Below are 27,754 nucleotides of genomic sequence, written 5' to 3' on the forward strand. Positions count from 1 at the left end.
TGTGAATAGTAATTATAATTAGCCCTTTCGAAAAGAAAAGGTATACGTGTAATAGTACATAATAAAGTAACAATTTAACTTGTCTTTTTCTTTTTACTCAGTAAAGCATAAAGCAGAGACAATACTTTATCCCAGATTAACATGCAACTTTTAAAAAAAGTAAATGTACATATTAAACATAGAATGTCACCAGTAGAACCTTATTTCTCATTTCCCCCAAAACATATCTTAACATTATTCTTTATTTCATTATAAACAAGGTCCTACTATCAGTCACCTGGCCCAATGCCTTACAGCTCTGTAGCTTGACATCTGATAAGTCACGGAAACAAGAATGTTGTTACAAGTAGAATGAAGTTAACACACCTGCAAAGCAGAGGATTGCACTGCTTTATCAATGGAGAGGTCCCTACTCCAATTGGCCATTCCCTCCCAACCTGAGCACAAACGTAACTATCCCCCCCTCCCCCCCGCCGCCATCCAGCAAGTTGTCTTATCAAGAAGGTACTGAAGCATGATCTCCCTGAGCACCTAACACATCAGCACTTATGAAATACAAAAGCACCCAAGTGCTCTAAGATCATGGCTTTTTGGAATATTCCTTGAGTGTAAAATTCTCCTAAGATACAGAGAAACAGAAGTTCATAAAATGATAGAGATAAGACAAATTTTCTACCTCTTCTTACATATAAAGCTGAGTCAAAACCTTTTATCATATTAGAAATTCCAATACAACAAACCTAAAAATTTTCAAAGGGTTTTCTAGTTTGTTGTGTTAAACGCAGTTTCAGTTATGTCAGTGTACACAGAGCTCAACTGGGGAGGAGAAGTTATACAAAGATACCAGTTGGAACACATTTTCATGTAGGTTTCTCTAGGAACATACAATTAGTACTTACAAGAAGAATCTGTCACATTTAAAATCAATACCATTAGTAAAATGTATTTTCAGCACAAGTTAAAATTAGTATACATTTTTCTCATCTCTAGTAACCAAAAGAACCCTCATTAGACATAGTTATATAGCTTCCTCTTCAACGTGTTATCTTGAACATTAACCCAGAAAATATATTTAAAAGTGCTCTGCAGGTTATCACGTCCTCTCAAGGAGCCATACAGGGACATAATGTAAGAAAAGACTATTTGAACCTAAAGGACTAGTGTCAAGTAAAAATTATTAAGAGGAATTCTGTACGTGTATCATCAATTTAAGCAGTTTTGGGGAAGAAAGGAGTATACATTACAATACTTGAAAATCATACACACAAAATACATTTCATTTTCCATGCAGGATGATTTAAAACATGAACACAATGTAATTGTAAATCACTGAAAATACAGTCAAGTCTTTGCCCCCTGGAGTTTCCAGTCACACTCTGCGGGAAGGAAGGAAGGTAGGGAAGGAGGGAGGGAGGAAGAGAGGGGATAGAAAAAAAAGACAGAATGAAAGAATGAAAGAAAGAAAGGGTAAGAATACATGAGAAACATAATAGGATTCTATCAAATATTTTGGTTACTACATAGAATTTAAACAAAGGAAGGATTTTGGCATGCACACACATGAAATGGCTCAAGAACTAAATGCTATGTATGACTGAAAATTACAAATCACTATGAGGAGAATTAAGAGACTACTCTTACATAAGCAACAAACTTTTACTAGGGTCTTACAACACACAATATAATTTTCTCTGTTAAAACTTTTTAAAAACATAAAGAGAATTCAGTTTTCTAGTCTCTGCATTAACTAACATCAGGGTCATGGAATACTTGTATTAGGAAGGAATAAAAATGGTTTCACTCATGTTCTTTAAACCATTGTTTGTTGAGGGTTATGATGGGTATTTTCAATTTCAAAGCTTTTTACTCAAATTAAGCACAAATAGTGACTTAGAAACCCTCAGCACTGTCCCATCAGTAAGCCAAGCACATACAATACCATAGAAAACACATATAATTTATTAGAGCACTTAAAAATCAACACAGATCAATTTTAGGCACTTCTTGAGTACAGACTATAGGAGTTTTCTACCAAAGATCTATCTAGCAGGCAAGACCATAAAGACTTAAGCTTTAGTTTTTAGAATATAAAGAGCTGGACAATTGATAAAAAATATTGCATAATTAACCCAACTGTATCCTGGTACAATTTCTTTACAATTCCACACACAATTTTAGGATTTAATAGAAGCAATTACTCTTTTTAGCATTCAGTTTTTAAATTCTGTCTTTCTTTCTTTTACTCCACCATTATGGTCTTCAAATTATCATACATTCTTTGAGGGAGCACGGTATTCAAGTTTTATTTTTGTGTAAGTGGACCTTGAAAGAAGTACTTACTATGCTATGTCTGCATCTGCACAGTAAACACATTAACAGGTGATGATTTTAGTATCTTTTAAAGTCCATTTTAACAGGTTTATTTTGTAAAGATATGCTTCTCATTACTAATTCCTTTAGACATCTAGTATCTTTTGTCTTTAGGTAAACATGAGGAAAAAAATGGAACGTGGTCTATGGTTTTAAGGATGTAAAGATGTCTTCAGGTTAAACACTACATATAAATCTGGTCTGACATCTTTTCCCAACTGGAATTATTTGTATTGGTATTTTACAAAGTGTAACCCATTTTTGGTAATGGAAAGATAATACTCACATAATTGAATCCTTTCCACATCTAACTAACTTATTAGCTCAAGGACCTGGCAGAGTCTAGGTAGTTCTCTTATCTTTCTGAATCTACTTTCCTGCATGTGAAGCTACAATTAAGAAGCATTAAAATGTTAGAGTATAATTTAAAAGACTTTACTATGGCATTATATGCTGTATAACAGCAAGCCAGTGTTTTGATGAACTCAACAACTCTGACAATACTCTCTAATGAGCAGTCAATGAATCAAGCCAGTCGTGGGAGGGTGGCAAAGAACCAGAAAATGTTCTAGAAACTAATTGTTTGGGGTACAACGGATATAGGCAAAGTTTAGAATACCTCTAGGACCGAGATAACGTATCTTCACTGATGGTGAATGAAGATACAGGAGAGCAAAGGCTGTCTGAGCTATGGGAAAGCTGATCCTGAAGCAACAAGTTTCAGATTATGTTTGGACAGTAGGAGGGATCAAAGTTAAGTCATGCAAAGAAACCTTGTCTCTACCCAGCCCTGAAAGACGTACTGATGCCAAGATACAACTGGGCAATTGAGAGAAGATGACCCCAAAGTCCATAGATAATCTGGGATGTGCGGCTATCCGCTATATACAAAGTAGAACACACTAAAGATATATTCCCCAAAATGCCTGCAGAGAAAACTAGAAAATTGTCTATCGTTTTTCTATTTACACTAATATAAACAGATTTTGAGGTTGTCTGTACTGTATGTGGTTGCTGTAGTCACAGCAAGAAATGTTAAGCGCCTGTAAGAGAGGGTGCAATAGGATCCCACTTCTAGGCATCTTAATACTATACACGCAGACAAAAAAGAAAAGAGTATCTCAGGGACATCCTGACTTTCCTCAAGCACCCTGCATTTCTCTGTGATCTCAGTGTAACTTTCTACCAGGCACTTCTTAAAGGCCAGAAAACTTCAATTCCATGCCACACTTCTAAACTCACTTTAACTACCTGCATTAAAAATGCCAGTAAGCAGTGCTAAAGCACTTTTTTTTTTTTAAGGCAAAATGTCATTTTCCCTTCCCAATTACCTTCTCCAAACTACCTCCCTTCAATCTATTCTTTGCCCATCATGAGAGCCAAAGATGATAGATCTGAAAATTTCAAACAAGAATCCTCAATATAATGTGTAAGATATGCTTATAAATGCTATTAGGGCAAAATTAAACATATTTAAATGCTTATGCCATATGGTTACTTTTACCGAGACATCAAGAGAAGTCATGTGACTTTCAGAATTAGTGTCAAATACAGGATATTTAAATCCAGCCACATGGACAGAGGTATGAAGCTTTGCTCTTTTTAAAGCTGAGCACAATGACCCTGAATTAGAAGTTTATTTATATCCAAAAGTAGCGTATTTGAAAACCAAGGCATTGCCTTTAACATAATTCCACTTAAACTACATATCAATTGCCAATATGACTATTCATTTGCCTCTCCATCTTATTTGGAAGTAATACTATTAAAATTATTTCAATGCATTTTCATGCATTAATTAAAAATGTTTCCCCATTGTAATTTTGCTTTTATGCACAAGAATATAGATAACATGTTCTTTCTAATGGTTAGCCTGGAAGGGTAAAACATAACAAAAATATGTTTTGCAAATGTTGTATAAGATTTTATGCATTTGCATGATGCCATGTCAATAATATACTACACTAAAACAACCGCAACAATGTAGTGAATGCTTTAATCATCCAGTTGAGAATAAACATTAGCCCACACCATGACAAGGGTATGTGCTGGTATATTGTTGAACGGATGTGGCAGCAATCCAAGAGACTACACTGTGATTACTCAAAAAATAAAAAGGATAAAAGGTGTGGATTTGCTGGGCTACTGGACAGACTGTTTGTCTCTGATGAAACCACACTATCTACAAAACAGATCTGGGTTTTTAAGGGAGTTTTTAATATATAATAAGTAATTCCTTAGAGTGATTTGAAAAAAGTATGAGAAAAGGTACATCTTTTCTGGCCATTTTAGACTGAATAAATGGGTGAAATCACAAGGCAAAAGGAACGCAGTGCTGCCCGCAAGCACCCTCTGAGATGGGGGGCGCCTGGGCCTTGCACTTGAGCTCTGGGTGCCCTTGGCGACCCGGCTTCTGTGCGCATGCGCAGTGACATCCGCCTCTGACCCAGGCCCCGTTGCTCGGTTACAGGCATTCTGGGCTGAGAGATTCCAAACCGCCTCAATGCCCTGCTGGGATATCGTGGGAGAGGCAGCTAGCTGCTCTAGAGTCCACTGTGGTTTGGGCTCAGGGGACTGAAAAGCCTGGGGAGTGCTGAGGAGGTTCCGGAGCCCTTAGGAACCTTAGTTTTTCATTTTGGGGGTCAGATGCGCGTGTTGCCCTTGGACTCCTTAAACAGCCGGCAGAGCCATGGTGTTGGCAGTATGCCTGAGACTGGAGACAACTACCACATTCGAGAGAAATAGCTCAGAAAGACCCACAGAGCCGCCTGCACGGGGAACGGACCACAAGTGCAGAGAGAGGCTTCTCTAGATCCATTCAGAGAGCTTGAATGACAGAGACAGGATGAAGCGTCTTTCCTGCAAACCTGGCACGCACGGTTCACGGTCTACATCAGAGGATAAAGGCTTCAATGTTGATGCCAAGGAAAAAGCAACAAAGCCGGCAATTGGAAAGAAAAAAAAGTTAAAATGTCAGCATTAGGATTAGGAAAAGAAGATGCAAAATCACCTGGGGATTCTGAGAGTTTCTCTGCAAGACGTCCACGGAAGTGTGTTGATCATTTCTCTGATGCTGCAGATCGAAGAGGAAAATACATTCTTACTGGAGAAGCAGAAGAACTACACTTAGGCATGACATCAAAGAAAGAGCAAGTGAGGCTTGATGCAAGTGAACATAACCACCCTCACGTCACACTAGAGCAAAATGACACTCAGAGGCCATGTTCTCGAGAACACGATGACAGAATATTACAAGATGCAATTCTGACCAATGACCTTCGCAACCAAAGGGAGAAAGAAAAAGATCTTAAGAAAATGAATTCTGAGGTTTCTGAGTCATAAAAAGATCTGTTGCATGAAATGGCCATACGAAGACTGGAACTAGACATAGTCAAAAATCAGAATCAGGAAATGGAAAGAAAGTATTTTGAGGACGTTGCCATTTTAAAAGAAAAGAATGACCGTCTTCAAAAGATAATAAAACTGAATGAGGAAACACTAACAAAAATAGTATTTCAATACAAGACAGCTGAGAATAAAATGCTAACGTCCGAACAGGAGAATGTAAAACAAAAGAAAGACTGGAAACAGAAGTTGAATCCTACATTTCCAGACTGCTTACTGCTATCCATAATCTTGAGCAAAGGCAGAAATCCAACAGAGCCCTACAGCTTGCTTGCCAGGGAACAAGAGATGAATGGTTTGTTTTATGGGACAAAAATCAATTTTGATATGTCTAATAACCTAAAACATAACAATTTGATTCTTTCTCAACAACTCTCTAAAGCTGAAAGTAAATCCAACAGCCTAAAAACTGAGTTCCATCACACAAGAGATGCTCTCAGAGAAAACTTTGGTTTTAGAATGTCTTCACAGAGACCTAAGCCAAACACAGCATGAAAAGGAGAAAAGTGAACCAACATGTATCACTGAAGGAGAAAAAGTGAATACATACATTGGAAAGCTGGAATCCCTAGAGGAGAGGTGTTCTCACCTAGACAGTGAAAATCTGTTGTTTCGACAGTAACTGGAAGAGCTTCGCTAAAATAATCACAATAATGAAGAGTGATTAATATCAAAGGCTGGCATCGAGCTAGAACTGAAAAAGAAGGTCATATACAGGAGGAGAGAAAAAAAGAGCTAATAAATGACTTCAGTAACTTTAAAGAATATTGTTATCAGAAGAAAGAGAAGTATCCAGAAAGATGGTTTTCAAATTTCCTGAAAGAAAATTCAGTGTTCAGATATTTGATGACGGGGAAATGCTGAACGTAGTTGAATATTAAAAATATATAGACTGCAAATGCATTTGCTGTAACAGTTTAAAAGCATATATTGTATCCAGCAAATAAAAATTATACCTGTGAGGTGCTTCACTTTGGGTAAAGACATTGTGTTGCCTATAAAATTCTAAGGTAGAAATTGTTAATAGACATAGATTGATATTAGCAACTAGTCTTGTACTACAAAAATAATAATTTTAATCTTTCTGTCACCACACTGGAATACCATTATGAAGCAGATAAATGGAAATGCTATTTCAAAAGAGTTTTGGGAAATTAAGATTCAATTTAGTGGATTTAATTCTAGATTTCCCAGATGGACCAAAGTGTAGATGCTATCCCTCAATAGCACCTTTCCTTCGGTTCGTTGGTATAATTTTGTTGATATTCATGTCAATTTGATTTATATATGGAAATATTTCAGTCTCAAATAATGTATCCTTAAGACCACTCAAATATTTAAAGGCAGCTCACTTTTCATTAAATCATAATTTGGGACAAATGTGATGGGGAAAAAAAGAAAAAAGTATGAGAACATACGAACAAATAAAGCTTAGTAATTTAGGATTTGCTTTGTAAAAGTTGACAAATAAAATATTATACTTGCATTTTGAACATAATATAAATATAAAACATAAAATACCCAATGTTAAACACCGATCTCCCATGTCGGACTTGGATTTTCAGATATTGAATATTTTAATTTTATAGAAAGGAACTTTCAAAGTTTTGTCAGTGCTTATAGTATGTACTATTATTCTTCATCAAAATCTTCATGAAATCTGAAAGGCTGGTACTAAAAGTAGTAATTTTTTTCTTGAATATGCCAGTTTGGATTAGCCTTCAGATTTTTAGGGAGTGAAAGATTCAGAATACCCAAGAATACGTTTTAACACACTTATGATAAGTTTGTTTACAACAGAAATACCTTTGACTTTCAGATACTGAAAAAAAAAGCCTAAGCAAACATAAAAGGTTACTTCTTAATAAAAATATCACGTCAATCATTTTTAAACCAAATTCTTAAAAGCATGAAAAAAATTTATATTGTATAATCGTTAAACAATGCATTCATTTGATATAAAAGAAAACTTACAGAAACAAAAAAATCCTCAAACTATTTCAACTCTTAAGAAATAAAAATTTTTCAAATTAAGAAATTATCTTTGTTGCTTGGAAAATGTACTTTACTTTTAATCTCAAATTCACTTTAAATGCTTGACATATAATATATAATTTAATACCTAAGAAGAATCTATCGAAATTATTTGATAAAATTTATAAGGTGACACTTCTCTGGGTAGACATTTCACACAACAGTTTTCAATTAATGTTGAAAAAAATCAGTTGGTAATTTTAATCACAATTAAGACTGATTAATGGATTAACAATTTACTCAGTAATTTAGATGGCGTAAGGTCCACGAAAGGGAACAATCTGATAACTGCTCACTGCTCACTGTGCAACTGTGCCCGTTAGTAATACTAAGCCAAGAATATGATAGATATTCCACTCATTAGATTATACATTTCCATATGTGCTCTGATCAACGAAAAAATAGGTACACAATGTCAAATTTTTTCTTATTCTTTTCTGAAGAGCAGCTCACCAATTTTAGGGGTTGGTTAGTACAATACAGAGAACATAGGCGTAAAGTGCAAATTGGCACTTAACACCAATGTCAGTACTTATCTCATTATGGTTATAATTAAGGTCATTAATTTTTGTTATTCACTTTTCTTTATAACATAAATCAAAGTCATTAACTTGAACTTGAGGTATATACACAATACATACACAACCTTATGCAAAATACTTTTCATAAGTAACATTACATTTTAAAATATTGGAAACTGAGTATCTGTGCTGATTTGTATTTTGATTTAATGGAACAAGAAGAGAATAACATTCGACTAAGGAGGGTTATGCTGATTAATAAAGCTCTTGAAGTGAAAAATGTCTTCCTCTCCCTTTGCACTTACCACTGCTAGACAACGTCCTGAGAGGATTCATTATGAGAAAAACGTCGATCACAGCTTTAAGACCTGTGGAAGAAACTAATCCTTTGGAGGAAAGTAACGAGAAAGCAGATTGGAAGATGAGACTTCATCTTTGTTTTCAAATAAGTGGTCTGAATTTTTCTTCTTATAGAAAAAGTTTAAATCAGTTTATTATAAATATATCTGACGCAGTCATTTTTGCAGCTTTCAGGTAAAGTCCAGCACTTCGTTAACACAAAGTCTATGAGACGAGATCAGTAGAGATCATCTAATCTTAAGTCGTGACATCATCCATTCAAGTCCTTGGCATAATCTAGACAGAAAATAAAACCATTTGATTAAATTCTCCACTAAAAAGCTATGAACAGCAAACTAAAACAAGGCATCATCATTGTTCATTTACCTAAACAACAAAGATTTAAAAATCAGTAATATTCAATGTTGGTGCAATTGTGGTGAAGCTACACTCTCATACACAGTATATCTGTGCCTGACACATAAAAACAGCTCAATAATTGTACACTGAATGCCCAGAGGAAGTCACTTAGCAATACATAGCAAGACTATTTAAAATACTTTTTTCGCCGCTTGCCTCCCACCGTCATGAGTCTAACAATATAAAGAAGAAATAGGGTAAAAAAAAAAAAAAAAAAAAGGCAATGAGGTACATAAATGGTTGTTTTCATGGTGGTCCATACTTTCTACTGATACTAGATTCCTTACTTTTAAATTACTGATAGGAAATGGCACAAAATAATAATAATAGATGAATAAATTATTTAACTTAAAATTATTAAATGAAGAGTAGTTACCTAATAGCAACCTAGAAACTGTGCTAAGCACTTAATATTCATTATTTTAATATTTCTTCACAACATTAAGACTAGTTCCCCCATATTAGAGGGAAGCCAGGCTTAGAGCCAGGCAAATGGCACAGACGGGAGTCAAAATGCCAATCAATACTAAAACCAAGATTTAGACCAAAGTGGCCAGAAAGGAAACAATTATTTCCTCCAAAACCAAACATTTCCACTTGCTGACTGCTGCAAATGGAAGCCTACATATACCAAAAATTGAAAAGATACCATCACATCTACTTATTTCCTCTTTCAAAAATGAAACTAAGTTCATATCTACCCTAACTTATATACTCAAAGTATGTAAGTTGAAAATTATATCAACCCTAGATGATTTGTCTTTGTTGTCAAATTTGGTATTATAATCAGTGCTTTTGCTTGAAGACCTTTCATAGACGAAGATAATATATATAACATATATACGATGTATGTATCTTGACAATTGGTATTATCTATGATTTTTTCTTTAAATAAACAGATTTGCTTTTGTGAGGTTCTAATTATACTCTTCCAAATGTATGTAGCCAGGTAATAGTGCCTTCTCATTCAAGAGTAAGATTCAGCTTCATCACCAATTTACTTCTTTTTTCTCTGCTTTTAAATAGCGCATACCTAATCGAGTCTAAATAGAGGCCTTACTTTTTGGTTGAAGTTCTACATGCGTTAGGAAAGGGCAGAAGCTTGGGGCATAAATTGATGAGTTAGCTGAAGTGGGAGAAATTCTCTTCCTTTCAAAACTGTGGCGAAGGGTCAATCAATACGGGTTCCTGAAGTGATCTGTATGTGCCTCAAGCTTCTTCTGCCCCTTCCTAGCACCCGAAGAACGTCAACTCCAAATTTAAGACCTCTAGAATTCATCTCTAATTTAGTTTTTTTCTCTGCTTTTAAATACAGACCCACCATCTTTCGGAAAAACAACAACAAAAATGTTATGTAACTTGCTCATCTTTTTAGCTTTTTATCCTACTTATAACCTCTTCTATTCCATCTCTCCTAATACTCTTTCCATCTTTCTGGTCCTTGACCTTACATTTAAAAATGCTGACAATCACTTCCTTCTTTAAATCCTTTCATCTTTAGGCATTAGACTAGGGCAAAATTCTACTGTAGGCACCTACCTTTCTTTCCAGGACATAGGACCCTCATACCACACTCTCTCCAATTCTAACTCATTTTTTTCTAAGTGCAACAACTCCATCGTGACAACACTGATGGCAAAAGAGAGCATCCCCAATCTAGTCTTACACATGAATCCTCTTCTATTTCAGCTTTTTTATGCATAAAGTATGAATTAAAAATAATTGGCCTACATAATTGTTAGAAATAAATGATACACTGTATGAAAAGCACTGAAGACACAGGACACACTCAGCTAAGTGTTAGTTCCTTTCTTATAGTGTAAGTCCCACCTCCAGTAAGAACTGTTTCCTGACTTCTCCAGCTCTCCATGACATTCCAATTTTCTCTGAACTCCAACAGCAACTATTTATTATCTATATGCTCACAAGCATTTATTATGTTTATGTGTTATATGTATGTTGTGTGCTTTATTATTTACAGAACCAAGCTAAAAACTCATTGTAGACATGGATTCTGTCTTACATCTCTCCCTTACAACATTCTGTACATGGTAACTTTAAATATTTGATTTTAAGAATACATGTTTCTAAGCGAAACACGTTATCCATGAGGAAGACTTCTTACCCCTCGCCAGTAAGAGCACAGCATGCCTGGATATGCCACTGGTGATCTTTTATGGAAGTTAGTTTCAAAAACTGGGAGATTTCTGCTACAGTCATGCATTCTTTAACATCTTGTTTATTAGCAAAAATCAGCAATCCAGCTTTCCTTAGGTCCTATAAAAGCAAACAAAATCATAAGGGCCAGTGTATTTTTTTCATAGGTTTTCCAACTTAATAGAATATTTTTGATAATCTTTGTAACACAGCATTTCTCAACTACTTGACATAAAAGCATCTCACAGTTCTTAGGCTGAACACATTTTAATTAATCTATACTTGTATGAATTTACATATTTCTTATAGTCCTAGATTACGTTTCTAGTTTTAAGTGCTATATTTAACAAACAGTCATGTCTTCAAATATGTATCCCCCATGCCCCCTACGCCAAACTAGGCTTCTGTGGCTACTAAGAACTACTCTAGCACGGCACTCAAGAGCTTTTCAAAATTCTACCGTAACCTATACCTCAGGTACCTAGACCTAAAGGTGGCACCTTCAAGGTGTATAGGAAAGAAACTAATTCATTACACAATGCAAGCCTTAGAACCGTAGGGTTTAATTCTCAGTTGAGAGGTGCTAACCTAACCCAATCCTATTCATCTTCTGAGACTTTGCTCCTCTATTTCTGTCCACGCAGATTTCTTAGATTTGAATATGTGATAGGGCCATCTTGGATTGACTATATTAAACATATCAAATTTCTCAGTCTGATAGTTTTACTTCTACGCTTTGACTCTGAGGCAAGTTCTATAACCTTTCTGAATTTGTTCCTCATTACCAACATTTGAGTGTCTAATCTGTACGAGACTCCCATCATACTAACCATTTTCCAAATAAAATCTCTTTAATCCTCACAAGATTGCTATAAGGTAAGCTTTACTAGTCCCAATTTACAGATGAGGAAATAAGACTCAGATGTTAAGTGAGGAAATAAGACTCAGATATACAAGGTTATACAGCTACTCAACATTAGGACCCAGTTTGAGCTAAGACCTTTCCATTATGGCTACTATCCCTCATCTGTGAAATACTGAGACCACCACATTCCTCCTAGAGATGTGATTTGAATGAATCATTGAACTGCTATTAATACATTTAAAACACTCAGTTTAGTACCTGGTTTTTGGTGACAGTTCAAATAATGTTAGTTCACTTACTGCCCTGATAATAAGAATTACCTTTATCTAAAATGATGGTATGATGTTTTTACCTAGTATGATGTTTTACGATTCTTAGTCTCTTTTGACTCTACTTCACCCTCACTTCTCCCAACCATTTTTATAGCCAGGAACTTCCCTAATAATTTATTGGAAGTTATAGACCCTTCCCTAATATAAATGCACATACATAAAAAAAATTATGTACAATTTTAATGTGTTAATAGATATCGTAAAGTCCATTCATGGATCCTGGGCTAAGAATCCATGATGGATGCACTCAGTGGATTAAAATTCTACCTAAATATATTAAAAGATAGTAAGGCTTTGGTGCTATGCCTGTTTAAGTTTTCTCAATTGTATTGAATACCATCTTTCTTCTTAGGAATTTTAGTGGAATATTTTGTTTTCAATCATGTGTATATGTGTTTGAAGCAAGAAAGTCTTCAGTAGGTACAAAATGACATTGTTCCACAGTATTTTACTTTTGTTAGAGTATAGTTTCATTGACTTCTCTGATTCTTACTGATATAAAAATATAGTAGTAAATTTCTTATTTGGTTAAAAGGAGTTATGTAAAATGTTTTACATAACAATGGAAACTGACATTTAGTACAGTGCCCTCTGCAGATGGCAGCTATGCAACTGCAGTGAATGCTGCTACCTGAATAGCGTGGTCAGAAAAGGATCCTCTAGAATGTTCCCTTTCAAGATTTCATATTCAATTTACCTATAGTTCATTCACCTGTCTATATAAAAGATAAAAATCTGAATGGACTCTAACTATAATATATATATATATGTATATAAAATCAAGGATACAGATATTTTTTTCTCTTATCCTAAACAGAAATGGAATGATGATTAATTTGATATGTGGCTGAATCACTGAGTCGATGGACTTTCCATGGGATTTAATTCCTATCTTCCAGTTTTCAATATCTCTTGCTAGTGTCAGCTGAAATCTTTTATATAGGTCAGTACTGCTAATGCTGACATGCTCAAAGAACAAATGTTTGACAACAGAAATACTTGGCACAAGTTAGGAAATGTAAGTTTGTACTATTTTATTTATAAACAATCTATAGTCATAATTTTTAGTGATGAAATTATTTGGAGAGGCTCCCAGATTAAAAGTTGGAAAGCATAAGAAATAAAGCCATATATTGAAAGGTCTCAACAAAACAAAACAAAACCCATACATATTGAATATAATAATCTTTCTAGAGTATAGGCTCAAACTTTTTTATTGGAGTTTCTTGATAAAAAAACAAAAACAAAAAACCCCAGCTATTTTACCTATTTTTAAATATTTAGGAAGAAAGGAAAGAAAATCTTCCTTTACTTTTTATTACAGAACCCCAGAACCAATTACGTTACATTGGATTAAAGCTGTTCGTTAACTTGCCGTAACAACAGGTCAAAGTACTCAGTGTGATCCTTTGTACATTAGCCACTTTAAACACTCTGAAAAACTTTCTACTGCGTATTACAGATTTCTGGTCTTAAGAGTCTAAAAATATATTTTAGTTTAGTCAAGAAGATGAATAATAGCACATGCAAGATATATTTACTTAGCATCTTCTATGTGCCATATGTAGTTGTCAATCTGTTCCTCAAAGCTTCATTTGTGAAGATAATTCCTAGAAGTTGAGTCATTCTGAATAAAATTCCATCTGTCCTGTTTGGAACTATTTTAAAATTCATGAGCTTCAAAGTTTTGCATTTCATTTAAGATGAAGCTTTCAGCAATATTTTAAAACACTTTAAAGTTTTATACTTAGTAATACCTGTAAAGAATCATTATCAGTGATGATGATAAGATTTAGTTGGTTATTGTAGTGTATATGAAACATCCAACTAACCCCATGTCAAAATTTGTTTTTCATTAACACATTCTTATTCTTTGATCCATTTCTCTCTCCCCTTCCAGAACTCTATGTGACTCTTCATGACCCTATTAAGTGACTGACTCTAGTTCCCAACTTCATCTGTTATTTCTTTCTTCTCTGGTAATCCCCCCATTCAGTTTCCTTTCACTTTTCAACTAGGCCCTATTTCTGTCTCTCCCTCTCCCTCCCCCACTCCCCCAGCAAGAAGCCTGAATGATGAGAATGCCTGAATTCAAATCCAGGCTCTCAAAATGCTGGGCAAGTCACATAAACCTCTGGGCCTTGGTGTACTCATCCAGAACAGATGAGGTCAAGTGACCTGCCCAAGTTAATGCCCCCAGAAAGTAAAATTAAGTGACTTTGTTTGAGCCCGACTACTGACTGGGCTCTTTATCTACTGATCCTGCTACATATTGGCCAATTAGAGTAAAACTCAAGATAGGGAAACTATCTGTTAACAGAATAAAAAATATAGCCAAGACACAAATATACATCTCTTAGTTTTCTTTTTCCCAAGTCTTCATAAAATAACAACAAAATAACCCTTTGGTATAAACTGAAGAACGCTGCATTTTTGTAAAATACAAAGAAGAAATGAAAAAAAATCCTTAATCTTCTGCCTCTCTTATATAGTCTGTTTTCCAAACTAGAATAAGAACTTGTTAAAAGCATGTACAATGGTATGATGTATTTTTTTTAAAAATCCCAAAGGATTTATCACCGCTGCCCAAAATCACATGTGCTGGGCATGATCACCCTAAGGAAAACAGGAACTTCAATTTCCAGAACTACTTTACTAGGTTTCCTTAAGTTTTGAATAGTTGCCTGAAATACACCAAATTTCTAATTTCAAAATCAATATTAAAATTAATATAAAACTTTGTTACAAAGATATCTCAGTTTTCTTAAGCTTTATTAAAATTCCACTAAAATAAAAAATTATATAACATACATCTAAATATTCATTGTTCTATTTCTACCTATAAATGAGTTGAAAGTAAAAGGCATGCAAAAAAATCAGTTGCCACTATAACATTCTGATTTTACAGTTACTATTATTATTATTGACTATATTATTCAGTTTATTCAATTTTTAAATAATGCTACCAGTAATATTTCTCAAGGACTAAAATATGTGGATAGTCATATAGTTTTGTTTAGGATGTTGTCAAAAGACAACATCCGATTAATCTAAGAGCAACAATATTTAAATATTAGTCTCAGTATACTAATGATATTGACAAATAAAATTATTCTTGTTTCTTTTACGAAAAAAAAATATTAATCTCAGAACAGAGTTAAAATCAAGACTCGCTATGTGTCTGTGAGGTTTTAAAAATCTCATTTCCAATGATAATCCTTTGTATAATTAATCTATTCAAAATGCAAAATGAAAGCCAATTTAGGTCTTTTTACTCAGGAAAACTTCCAGATCAAATTTATCTAGGGTAAATGAAATAAAATTCTACAACTGACTCCACAATCTTTCTGCTGCTTTCAGATACATTTCCATTTTGAGAGGTATCAAAATTATAAAGCAGGCATGCCAGCAAATAAATAATTTTTTTAAAAATTTGAAATAGTATCCTTATGACAAGTAGAAAGAACAAATATGATAGAAATATCCACCCCACACCTGCCAGAATCCTACTTACCTCATGGGCTAACATTTTATAGAGTTCTTCTCTAGTTACAGAAATCCTTTCTCTGTCTGTACTGTCCACAACAACTATTACAAACTAAAATAATTACAAAAAAAACATTAGTGATTACATAATTTGATATTTGTAAAAATTTATAAAGTGCTTATTTGACTTACAGGCTACAAATATGAAGAAATTAAAACTTTATTATATGGTATTATTGGAAAATCAGAGATACCTGCTATACATCATGAAGCCTAAAACTCTGATCCATTTTTAATTCAAATATATTTACTAAATTTTAAGAGAAAATACAAGAAAAGAGAATATGATACTAATATCCTGTTAAAATATTCTAATATTCTAACCAATATAACACATTTGTTTTCTAACTTAATGTCTGAATAACAGGCCTATACCCATCTATTTACACTATAAGTCAATAAGAAAAAATACATTATAGTCCTAAATTTAAGTTACTTCTAGATAAATATTATTTATTAGTATTGATTTGAAAATCTGAAAGGGCATGTGTATGGGAATAAAGTAATGTGATAAAGAAATCAATCTTTAAAAACCAACATATTGAAAGAATGTATCTGTATCTAAAGCCATGCTCTCTTCCTTATACAACCTGCTACTTGCAAGTGCAACTCTGTCCCGCCTTGATGATGAAACTAGTATCAGAAGATGCAATGGAAGACTTGTAAGAGCTGTGCAGGACTGAGCTACACTGCACATCTTCCTCAATGCCACAACCACCAAAAAGCACCAGAGAAACAGGAGCAGACATAGTCACTTTGTGATGGCATTTGTGATACCCAAATTAATTCTGACGGCTTATTATTAACATGCACTATTTTATTTTGTACAATTTGCTTTTCATTTCTAAAAAAACTGTAATTTTCAGGGTCTGTTCTATTCTTCAGATTTCATTAACTATTAGGCAGATGGATAAGAAAACTGCTATTTTAACTCTTCTCTCACTTCTCTCCATACTGATATGTGGCTTTATTACTATAAGACCCATTCTATTTCATGGCATTTTAATAAAATACTAATTTTCAACGTGTTACCATGAATTTGCTACCTGCAGTATTATATATAGCAATAGTAACCATATACATTTCCTTCTCCAAAAAAACATGATTAAATGTATAATGGAATTTTACGGGATTGGGTCATTAGAAACACTTAACAGAGTCTTACTGGAGTAATATTCACCTTTACATACATTTGGAGTTAAATTTTAACCAGCACTACAAAAACAATTGTCACAGTCCTTCAATTTATAAGATTTATACAATGAAGTTCTCAAATGTCATAGGTCTGAAATTTCTTCTTGGGAAAAAGCATGTAAATAAAAACAAGATTCTGTCTAAATAATTTTATAACCAAAAAGAAAAAAATTCTTTAATGTGCAATTGTGTTGCATAAAAGAAAATCCACAGTAAAATTTTAACCAGGACTCAAACCACCAGAGATCTTTCATTTAAGTAGATTTCTTCTACAGGGAGGGAGGGAGGGAGGGAGGGAGGGAGAGAGTTAGGGAGGGAGGGAGGGAGGGAGGGAGGGAGGGAGGGAGGAAGGAAGGAAGAAATGAAATTACAAACTGTGAGATGGAATCATACACAATCAGACTAATCAATCACCAATTCTCTCTATAGAGGTTCAATGAGAGTAGACATACCGAATAACTCTGAAACAGGGAACCAGAAATTCTACTGTTTAAAGTCTACTTATGTTAACATACAGTGATATTTCAAAGAGATTAACTATAAGAGTTCATATCTAGACAGTGTTTCCCAAGCTTTCTGCTCACAGAAGTTTTAGTATGTTAAGAAACATTACCTCTGTGTTAGTATAATAGGTATTCCAGGAAGAACGAAGAGATTCTTGGCCACCAATATCCCACATTAGGAAACGTGTATTATTAATCACTATCTCTTCTACATTACTTCCTATTGTAGGGGATGTATGTACAACTTCATTCATAGAACTGAAAAAAAAGAGTTCAAATACATTACCATTAGTGAGGAAGTTAGATTGTCTGAATATTTTTCAATCAAGGATAAATCAGCATGACCTCCTTTTGTGTTATGTACCCAAATGTCTCTTTTCCAGTACCTCATAAGAGTGAGCTAAGGGTTTAAACAGAGGTGGAACTAGGAAGTAGACTATCTAGAACACTCGAGATTCATTCCAGGAAACTATATAAACACGTATTTCTTTACTTACTAAAAGCAAAACAACTGAACGTGCTCAGTGCCATGTAAATTTCTCGCTTCTCTAGAAACAGTCGCTTAAATTTGGCTCCTAGTTTATGGCCGACGTGACTTCTTACAAAATAATTCAGATTCCATATAATTTATTGCTTTCATTACACATATATCATCCAGGCAGAAAAAGTAACTATAAACAATAAAATAAAAATTTTGAAGTAGTTAATGCTTACAATTGGTAAAGGATGGTAGTTTTCCCTGCATTATCCAGCCCAACAATGATAACTTTGTGCTCTGAAATAAAGAAAACACCAATGATTTGTTAATTAAAAACAAACTTTTTAAATTTCCTATTTTACCCACTCTGTCCAGCTATGGTATAAATCAGTACATAGAAATTTACACCTTCTTGGAACTCAAGAGAACATCCTGTAAGACCAGGAGAAGTGTTCCGTTAGTCTTGCCTTCCCCTCCCACTTCTGTGGAGCAGTATGAGATCTCTTTGGAGGACATTTCAATGAGGAATCCATGATCCAGAAGATCTTGATCTCTTCATCCTGCCTGAACACCTACACCCACATTCATTATCAACTTCTATCCACTCTTTCCCAAGACTTCTCTCTATTTGAGTTTCCATTATTTTTACAATAAAGTACCAGTGGTTGTTTTTCACAGCTTCCTAAGTCTAAGTAGTACAGCATGTGGGTCCCAGTGAGAACTACACAATTAAGACATAATTGTATAATGGGCTTGAAGACAGAAGTGTAAGTCAATGGTAAAAAGCCAGTGTATTCCCCCAAATGGGGTTAGATTATTCATATTTTTTAATACAGGTAGACCTCAAAGATATTGCAGGGTTGGTTCCAGGCCACCACAATAAAGCAAGTATTACAATAAAGTGAGTCACACAATTTTTTTGGCTTCCTAGAGCACATAAAAGTTATGTTTACACTATACTGTAGTCTATTAAGTGTGCAATAATACTGTCTAAAAATGTACATACCTTAATTAAAAGTACTTTATTGCTTAAAAAATGCTAACCATTATCTGGGCCTTCAGTGAGTAGTAATCTTTTTGCTGGTAGAGGGTCTTGCCTTGATTTTGATGGCTGCTGAAGGTTGGGGTGGCTGTGGCAATTTCTTAAAATAACAATGAAGTCTGCCATATTGATTGACTCTTCCTTTCATGAACAATTTTTTCATAGTATGTGATGTTGTCTGATAGCATTTTACCCTCAGAACTTCTTTCAAAATTGGAGTCAATTCTCTCAAACCCTGCCACTGCTTTATCGACTAAGTTTTTGTTATATTCTAAATGCTTTGTTGTTATTTCAACAACCTTCACAGCATCTTTACCAGCAGATTCCATCTCAAGAAACCACTTTCTTTGCTCATCCGTAAGAAGGAATTCCTCATTCATTAAGGCTTTATCATCATATTGCAGCAATTCAGTCACATCTTCAGGCTCCATTTATAATTGTACTTCTCATACTATTATTTCTACCACATTTGCAGTTACTTCCTCTACTGAACTCTCAAACCCTTCAAAGTCATCTGTGATGGTTGGAATAAACTTCCAAACTTCTGTTAATGTTGATATTTTGACCTCTTCCCATTAATCATGAATATTCTTAATGGCACCTAGAATGGTGAATTCTATCCAGAAAATTTTCAATTTACTTTGCCCTTATTTCTTAACCAAGACTTGAAAGTCGAAATTACTCCTTGATCCATGGGGCTGCAGAATGGAATTTTTGTTAGCAAGTATGAAAACAACATTAATCTTGTACATTGCCATCAAAGCTCTTGGGCGACCAGGTGCACTGTAACAATGAGCAGCAATATTTTGAAAGAAATCTTTTTTTTCTAAGCAGTAGGTCTCAACAGTGAGTTTCAGTCAGTAAACCATGCTGTTTATAGAGCACAGGCAGAGTAGATTTAGCATCATTCTTAAGGGCTATAGGGTTTTCTGAATGGTAAATGAGCACTGGCTTTAACTAAAAGTCACCAGCTGTATTAGCCCCTAACAAGAGAGTCACCTGTCCTTTGAAGCCAGGCATTGATTTCTGTAGCTACGAAAGTCCTACCGTGTTTCCCCGAAAATAAGACCTAGCTGGACAATCAGCTCTAATGCATCTTTTGGAGTGAAGATTAACATAAGACCCGGTCTTATTTAATGTCATAATAAGACCGGGTCTTATATAATGTAGCAATATAAAACCGGATCTTATATTAATTTTTGCTCCAAAAGCAAAAATTAGAGCTGATTGTCCAGCTAGGTCTTATTTTCCAGGAAACAGAGTAGAATGACATCTTCCAATATATGGCTGTTTTGTCTACGTTGAAAATCTGTTTAATGTAGCCACATTCACTCATTATCTAACCTAGATTTTCTGGATAACTTGCTGCAGCTTCACCCTGAACTCTTATGTTATGGAAACGGCCTCTTCGCTTAGTTCAAACTTTTCTCCTACAGTTTCCTCTCTCAGCCTTCATAGAATTAAAGGGAGTTAGGGCTTTGCTCTGGAATAGGCTTTAGCTTAAAGGAATGTTGTGACTGGTTTGATCTTCTATCCAGACCACTAAAACGTTCTCCATATCAAGCAGTAAGGCTGTTTGTTTCACTTTCTTATCATCCACGTGTTCACTGGAGTAGCACTTTTAATTTCCTTTAAGAACTCTTCCTTTGCACTCACAATTTGGCTAATTGTTTGGTAAAAGAGGCCTTGTTTTGGCCTATTTCGGCTTTTGACATGCCTTCCTCACTAAGCTTAGCCATTTCTAACATTTAAATTGAGTGACTGGTGACTCTTCCTTTCACTTGAACACCTAGAGGCCATTGTTGGGCTATTAATTGGCCTAATTTCAACATTGTTGTGTCTCAGGAAACATGGAGGCCTGAGGAGAGGGAGAGAGATGGGGGAATGGCCAACCAGTGGAGCAGTCAGAACATACACATTTACTACGCTCGCCATCTTATATGGGCATTGTTGGTGGTGCACCAAGATAACAACAGTAAAATCAAAGATCACTGATCACAGATCACCACAACAAAGAAGAATAAGCTTGTTCATAATGAAAAATATAATAATGAAAAAGTCTGAAATATTGTTAGAATTGTGACCGAGACATGAAGTAAACATATGTTGACACAGAGACAGAAGTGAGTAAATGTTATTGGAAAAATGGCCCCGAGAGACTTGCTGGATGCAGGGTTGCCACACACCTTCAATTTGTAAACAACACAGTATCCGAGACGTGCACTAAAACGAGGTATGCCTACACTAAATCCACTTCCTTTGACCACCCTTAGGCTTTTGCACTATTTCAGTCTACTCCTCGCATTACCAAGATGTAACAGCATTCTATACAAAACATAAATGTGTAGCCATAAAGTATTGTAATATACTTCAAAACAAATACTCCATAGAACATAAAACATGCATACTAAGAGATAATGTTATTATGGGCAAATGTAATAAAATTTTGGGCTATTCCAATTCTTTGATGTATGTGCTTCACTACAAGTTCGCTGCTTAGTATGATTTTCCTTTTAAAATATCTATGTCACAGCATTCTTGCAGTTATCCAGATAAGCCAAAACAACAATGCACTGTTACAATACTTCAACGAAATTTTGAGTTATCATTTAGGATTTAGTATCCTAATCAGTACTTTACTATTTTGTCATGAAAATCCTTCTAGTTTCCCTTTTGATACACCCAGGCAGCCTACCAGTTCCAATTACTACCAATTTTTAAGAGTCAATATACAGAGGGTACCAAAAAAATGTATACACATTTTAAGGAAAAAAACTATTAATAAAACTGTAATACTCTATACCAATAACAAAAGATGAATACAAGTCATGTGTACACATTTTTTTTGGCACCCCAGTATATTCTTCAAACCACCACTGAATAAATTAAGCATATATATATATATATATATGCTTAATATATAACATATGTGTGTGTGTGTGTGTGTGTGTGTGTATATATGTAGTCATTGCCATCCTGGAAGCCTTCTCTCTCTTTGAATCATACCAAAGTCTGAAAACACAAATACTAAGGCAGATCAATTGAGAGTCATCCTGATTCTCCACTCTCACCTCATATCCAAACTATCACCGAGCCCTATCGATTGTCTCACAAAGAGCAAAACATCCATGTCCATCGTGTGCACAGTAATTCTCAGCCCACAGCACAGAGCCTCGAATAAAGCACGTGCTCAATAACGTAGGAATGAATGAATGAATCTAGATGATATAAAGATTAGAAGGGAGATCATTGATGAAGTTAATATGTATTAAAAATTCCATTTTCAAAATCTAAAAGTATCAATATAAAACAAAGTTTGAAAATAAATTTGCTGCTTATAGTAATGGTAGTCAAGTTTCAGGAAAAAAACACATTTCTTTTGCAGTAAGAGGTTGCTGAAGAAAATCAGGAAACAGAAATGACACAATAAGTTCAACTTGCAAAGTTTAATTTAAAGAAAATAACTATTACAGGGGATTGGAGTAATGAGGGATTAGCTCATAAGAAATAACTCTAAAGACTGTAGGAATGACAAATATATGGAGCACTGACTATCCCTAGGGCTGACACAGACCTTCCTCCGATTCTCCTGGACGGGAATGCAGACTTTGCTGGGTGGCCTGACTGTGGCTCACTGAACATCCTCTCGCTCCAGGGTGCTTGAGAAAGCTGTGCACGGGGAGGGATTCTGCTGGAGGGTCTCCGTTCTGAGATCAACTGAAGTGGGTGGGTGCTAGGGAAGCTGCTGGCTGCTGCTGACCGCTATGCAGCACAAGAACCAGCCACTGGAGGTGTTTACAATGCAAGAGCAGGACACATCCCGCTAAGAGCACACTTTACCCAAGAAGAAAAACCCTTTCTTCCTGCAGTGTCCAATGCTGTCTACTGACAAACGTTAACATTGTGCCAGCTAGCAAAAGAAAAATATTTAAAGGACCCAGCTCCATATCCACAGAGCATGCACACATTGTGAATTTGGAGCTAGAAAATTTAATAAGTGACACAGTCCATCCCTTGGGCTACTCAGTTTCTATGTGCACTCTTCTACACGTGTGACTTCCCATACACCAAAAAACCAACAGAAGTAGAGGTGGCTTTCCCAGCACCAGGCTCTCGCAGCACAAACACCTTCTCCAGAACTTATTTACTACTTACTCATTTTCTAAGACCAATCAGAAGAATGATGTAGTTCACATTAGTCGGAAAGTTCTTCCTTTTAACTAACATGAATCGTTCTAGTTCAAAGAAAGCTCTTTGTGTGTGTGTGTTTGTGTGTGTGTGTGTGTGTGTGTGTGTGTGTGTCTGTGTTTTAAGCGCTAACTCGGCACTGGAAGATTGGTAAAATCCCAGGCCTATCACTTTTAATTGCAGCGCCTTAAGCAAGCAAGTTACCTAATGCTTCTTTGCCCTGTAAAATGGGGGAGAATATCTATCTCTTAGGGTTGCTGTGAAGAGTAAATTAATTAAGTGAAGACTAAATCAACTAATCTGTGTAAAGCACTTAGGATCTAATCTTGCAGTCAGTAAACGTTAACTGTTATTATTTGATCTATAGAGATGAAGTTAACTTATTTCTGTCTCCCCACACAAGAATGAACGCTCCATAAAGGCAGGTGTTATGTTCTGTTTTGTCCCCTGCCTGATCCCCGGCAACAGTTAAATAAATGGCATAAAATAGGTGCTCAAAAATATTCCATTATTTGGAAACCAACCACTGATCACATGCCCTTCAATACTAAAAGATACTAATGACAACTCTTCTAAGTCCTACAAACTTATAGGTTAGTAACTAATAAAGAGTCAGCAGGGCAAAAAAAGGAAAAAATGATACCAATCTCTTCTTTAAGAAGACAAGTATCAGTGACATATTTCTTCTGTGTTTTAACTTGCCTGGACTTACCAGTTGTATGGCCTAGGAAAATCACCCCACTGGAACCTCAGTTTCCTCTTTTCAATAGAAAAGAATTACTACTTCAAAGAACTACTGAAATATTTTTTAAGTGATATATATATATAACAGCATCTAGAACAGTTTGTACTCTATTTTATTTAAATACGGATCACCTAAATGCAAACTCTGGTTTTTCAAGTTTGGGCAGTACGCAATTAGCTTTCACTGTACAACCTATCTAAGCTTAAACTGAAAAAGTTGTTCTCTAAAGGGGTTTCAGAAAAAAGAGATATGGCAAAGTTTCATCAGCATAGCAAACTCTGTAATTCCCCCAAATCTTCCTTCGAAGACTTCATGTGGAAAGAACACAGGGTTGTTTTGTCTCTATTGGAGGCAAAAGAAGCATCCAAGATACATCTAACTTACATATATCCAACTTAATAGAGAACCAAAAAGACCAACAAGTATATAACATTAGATTTAATGGTGACTATTTTGAAAAGTGACCCTACTGATAACACAACCATATCATTTAGCTGAAGAGAAACGGTTTATTCACATTTTCACAATATTAACATCTAGACTTCTAGAACTTAACTTGATTAATTCCTCTTACTACTAATTTCTCAGCCCTGAAATGAATGTCCAGTCAAAATTTACGACGAAATACAGGTAATAAGAACACTACAATTAGTAGACTTTTAGTGGTAACAGTGCACACATCCTTATTACTTACTACTGGCAAGTAGTTGGCAAATCTCTAATTCATTCTTAAATTACAGAGACAAATAATTTTATCATTGACTCAAAATAGAAAGTGGAGATATCCAACTTTCTTGCAGTATTAGAGTCAATTTACAAGCAGTCTTTCTAAATTCTCTTAGCAGAGTTGAAATACTAGCTTCACTAAAAAGAACACAAAATTATGAATGTTAAAACCAGAATAGACCTTACTTACTATAAGCACCACCAGTTTTATCGCAATGTAAGTTCCAATACCAGAGACCTAGAGATTAAGTTTTCAAGACTTGTAGGCTCAACAGTCACACAGTCAAGACCCCTGGTGTTCTAGGTGAGCACACCCACTAAGAGAGGGTCAGTGACTGGTTCCCACTCCGCCTTTCCCAAAAGAAACAGCTAGCAGGAGGCAGTGGGGATTAGAACTGATTTTCTCTAGTTTATGAAAAAACCCCAACTCAGAAAAATAAATGGAAATACTGCTTTTCCATTTAGTATCATGTAATCTACACTTTATTTTTGAAAAAAAAGATACCATACAGATCACACGTTCCAGTTCTGCTCCCTTCCCATCACCTTCTTGGAGTCGTGCAGCCGACTGGTGAAGGAGGTGGCTTAATGGTTGTACATAATAGATGCCAGCATTCATTTCAGTGTTGGAAAACTGGGACGTGACACCACCACCACCGGCATACACAAGAGAAACACACAAATTAAGTCACTGACAGCAGGAATGACGAATCACCCAACTCGGGTTGAAAAGAAGCAAAAGTGTACCACACTAACTATATTGGCTCTTCACGACCCTACACTCTTTTTGCTAAAATTGCATCCTCTTTCCCAGTTTCATGCATCATTTCGTAACAAATGTTAATAAACCTGATGTGCATGTCAGGGTACCATTTGAATTTAGAGGCACTTAAGCAATCCTGGGAGTAATACATTCTGCGGGTGCCTTGCCAGCTACCGACGGCCAACAATGTTCCATAGGGGACGGCGTTTAAATGCTTTCGGTGAAACACGACCACTTTCAAACCAACCAACCCCCCACCAAAAAAAAAAAAAAAAAAACCACAAAAAACCTCAAATGAGCAACCCAAGTAGAAAAATGACCTTAAGCTTAACCTTAAGCACAATGATAAATACGCCAGAAAGAAATATGCATCCACTCCTCGGGATGCAGAGGAGTGTCCCCAAAGGAGGGTGGCGGTGAAGGGGAGGCTCACAAACCTGCGACGCCCTGGACACGCCGCGCGCGACCCCCCGTCCCGTCCGCACTCCGCCGCCCTCGGGCGCCCGGCGGTGCGGCGGGGGCCACGGTCTATCCCCTTCCTCCCGGGGAGCCCCAGCCTTTCTCCACGGTGTGCCAACCCCACTGCTGGAGGGTAACGGGATGACAGGCGGGCAAGGCGAGGCCCCTCGGGGACGTCACACCAATCTTTGCGATTCCCAACCGAAATCGGAGCAATGGGTGTCTGTGCGGAACGGCTCTCCAGGAAGGTCCCTTCAGACAAAGAGCTGCGAGCCGGGAACCACCCCCGGGCGGGAGCGGGGCTGAGGCAGCCGGGCCCGCAGCCCCGCAGCCGGAACCCCGCGCAGGGACGCGCGGGACACGCCGCCGCCACTCCGGAAGTATTCGGGGACCCCCGCCCGCCCGCGGCTGACCCTCCCGCCCACCCGTAGGCCTCGGCCTGAGCCCCTCACCCTGGTGATTGAACAGTCTCCATATCCTGGTGAAGAGAATGCCCATTCTCGGGCAGCGGACCCCCTACAGCCACCCGGGCCGCCTGGCCTCCCCCGGCTCAGGCTGACGGCGAGGAGAGAGACGCGCCGGAGCCTCCGCCTCTGCTGCCGCTGCTCCCGCGCTGGCCGCCGGCCGGCTTCCTAGAAACCGGAGGGAGGCCGAAGCCCAGGCCGCCTTGCCGCGCGCGAGGCCCCGCCGCTGCCGCCGCAGCACTCTCCTGGCTCGCGGACATCGCCGCCGCGTTGTCTACGACGAGCCTCGCGGGCCACCGTCCTCCCCCAGCTCCTCCAGGGCGGCTGCGGTGGCGGAGACCACGCGGGCGGGGGAGGCGAGGGGCGGGGCGGGGCGGGAGGGCGCAGGCGCGCGGCCCGGGGGGCGGGGCCTGGGGGAGGGCGGGGCCTGGGGGAGGGCGCCCGCCTGGCGGTGGTGAACCGGGCGACCTGTAGGCGGCGGGCCTGAGCCCGGAGACCCGGGCAATGCGGGCTGCGGGTTTGGGGCGGATGGCCCTCCGCTGCTAGCTGAAGTGTCGCTGCCCTTTTGGTTTTCCCTGCATTGCTTCCACGGAGCCATAATGTAAACATGTCATGGAATGCCCACTGCCCATCCCCAACGCTTCACATACACACCACCCAAACTCCCACGTCCTGGCTCTCAAACACATGGCGTTCCAGCAGGGTCTTGGAGAGACGCTTAGCATTTTCCTCTCCCGAACCTTTCCGCCCACGACACCTAGCGGGGTGGCTTTACCTACGCCTTCGGGCCACCTTTGTATCTCAGGGCTCTTCTCTGGCCAATCTCCCTCCGCTTTCAGGTCCATCTTGCCCTCAGCGACAATCTGGATCAAGTCACTCCCGTGTTTTAAAATCTTTATGGGCACTAAAACTGAGCAGAAGTTCAAACACCTTAGATGCTCAAACTCTTCAATATGGCCCCAGCGGTCCTTTCCAGCTGTAACGTCCGTTATTCCAAGCTGGGTAACAACTGGTCAAGTGTTCTATTTCTCCAGTCTTCTTACCGGTACGGCTTGAACAACCGTATCAAGTGTGACACTGTATTTAATCAACCCTCTACTGTGGGATATTTAGTTGAAAACGAGAGTATAAGTGAATCATTAATTAACTTGATATTCTCGTTCTCGTTCTATGTGTTATTTTTTATCTGGGCAAGTTACTTCA

The 27,754-nt window shown here is 37.0% G+C and overlaps 1 protein-coding gene across 5 annotated transcripts; it reads right to left on the reverse strand.

Annotated features, from left to right (window-relative positions):
• On the reverse strand, positions 1-26,879 carry ARL5A (ARF like GTPase 5A). 5 transcript variants are annotated; one of them, XR_013993580.1, is made up of 7 exons: positions 26,540-26,865; positions 18,401-18,461; positions 17,797-17,944; positions 15,958-16,041; positions 11,215-11,366; positions 8,636-8,966; positions 1-1,376 (listed from the first exon to the last, which is right to left on the reverse strand). XR_013993580.1 is itself a non-coding variant. In XM_081052695.1 (6 exons), the coding sequence occupies exons 1-6, from the start codon at positions 26,583-26,585 to the stop codon at positions 8,918-8,920; spliced, it is 540 nt and encodes a 179-aa protein (XP_080908821.1). In that variant the 5' UTR covers positions 26,586-26,879; the 3' UTR covers positions 5,008-8,917. The 5 variants fall into 5 exon arrangements, 4 of the variants coding, with proteins under 4 accessions (XP_080908821.1, XP_080908823.1, XP_080908820.1 ...); XM_081052695.1 differs by lacking the exon at positions 1-1,376 and having other exon boundaries at positions 5,008-8,966; positions 26,540-26,879; XM_081052697.1 differs by lacking the exons at positions 1-1,376; positions 26,540-26,865 and adding an exon at positions 26,066-26,430 and having other exon boundaries at positions 7,115-8,966.
• Positions 26,880-27,754: the final 875 nt, after the last annotated feature.

Source organism: Rhinolophus hipposideros (genome assembly GCF_964194185.1).
Source record: "Rhinolophus hipposideros genome assembly, chromosome: 6".
NCBI classification, from domain to species: domain Eukaryota; kingdom Metazoa; phylum Chordata; class Mammalia; order Chiroptera; family Rhinolophidae; genus Rhinolophus; species Rhinolophus hipposideros.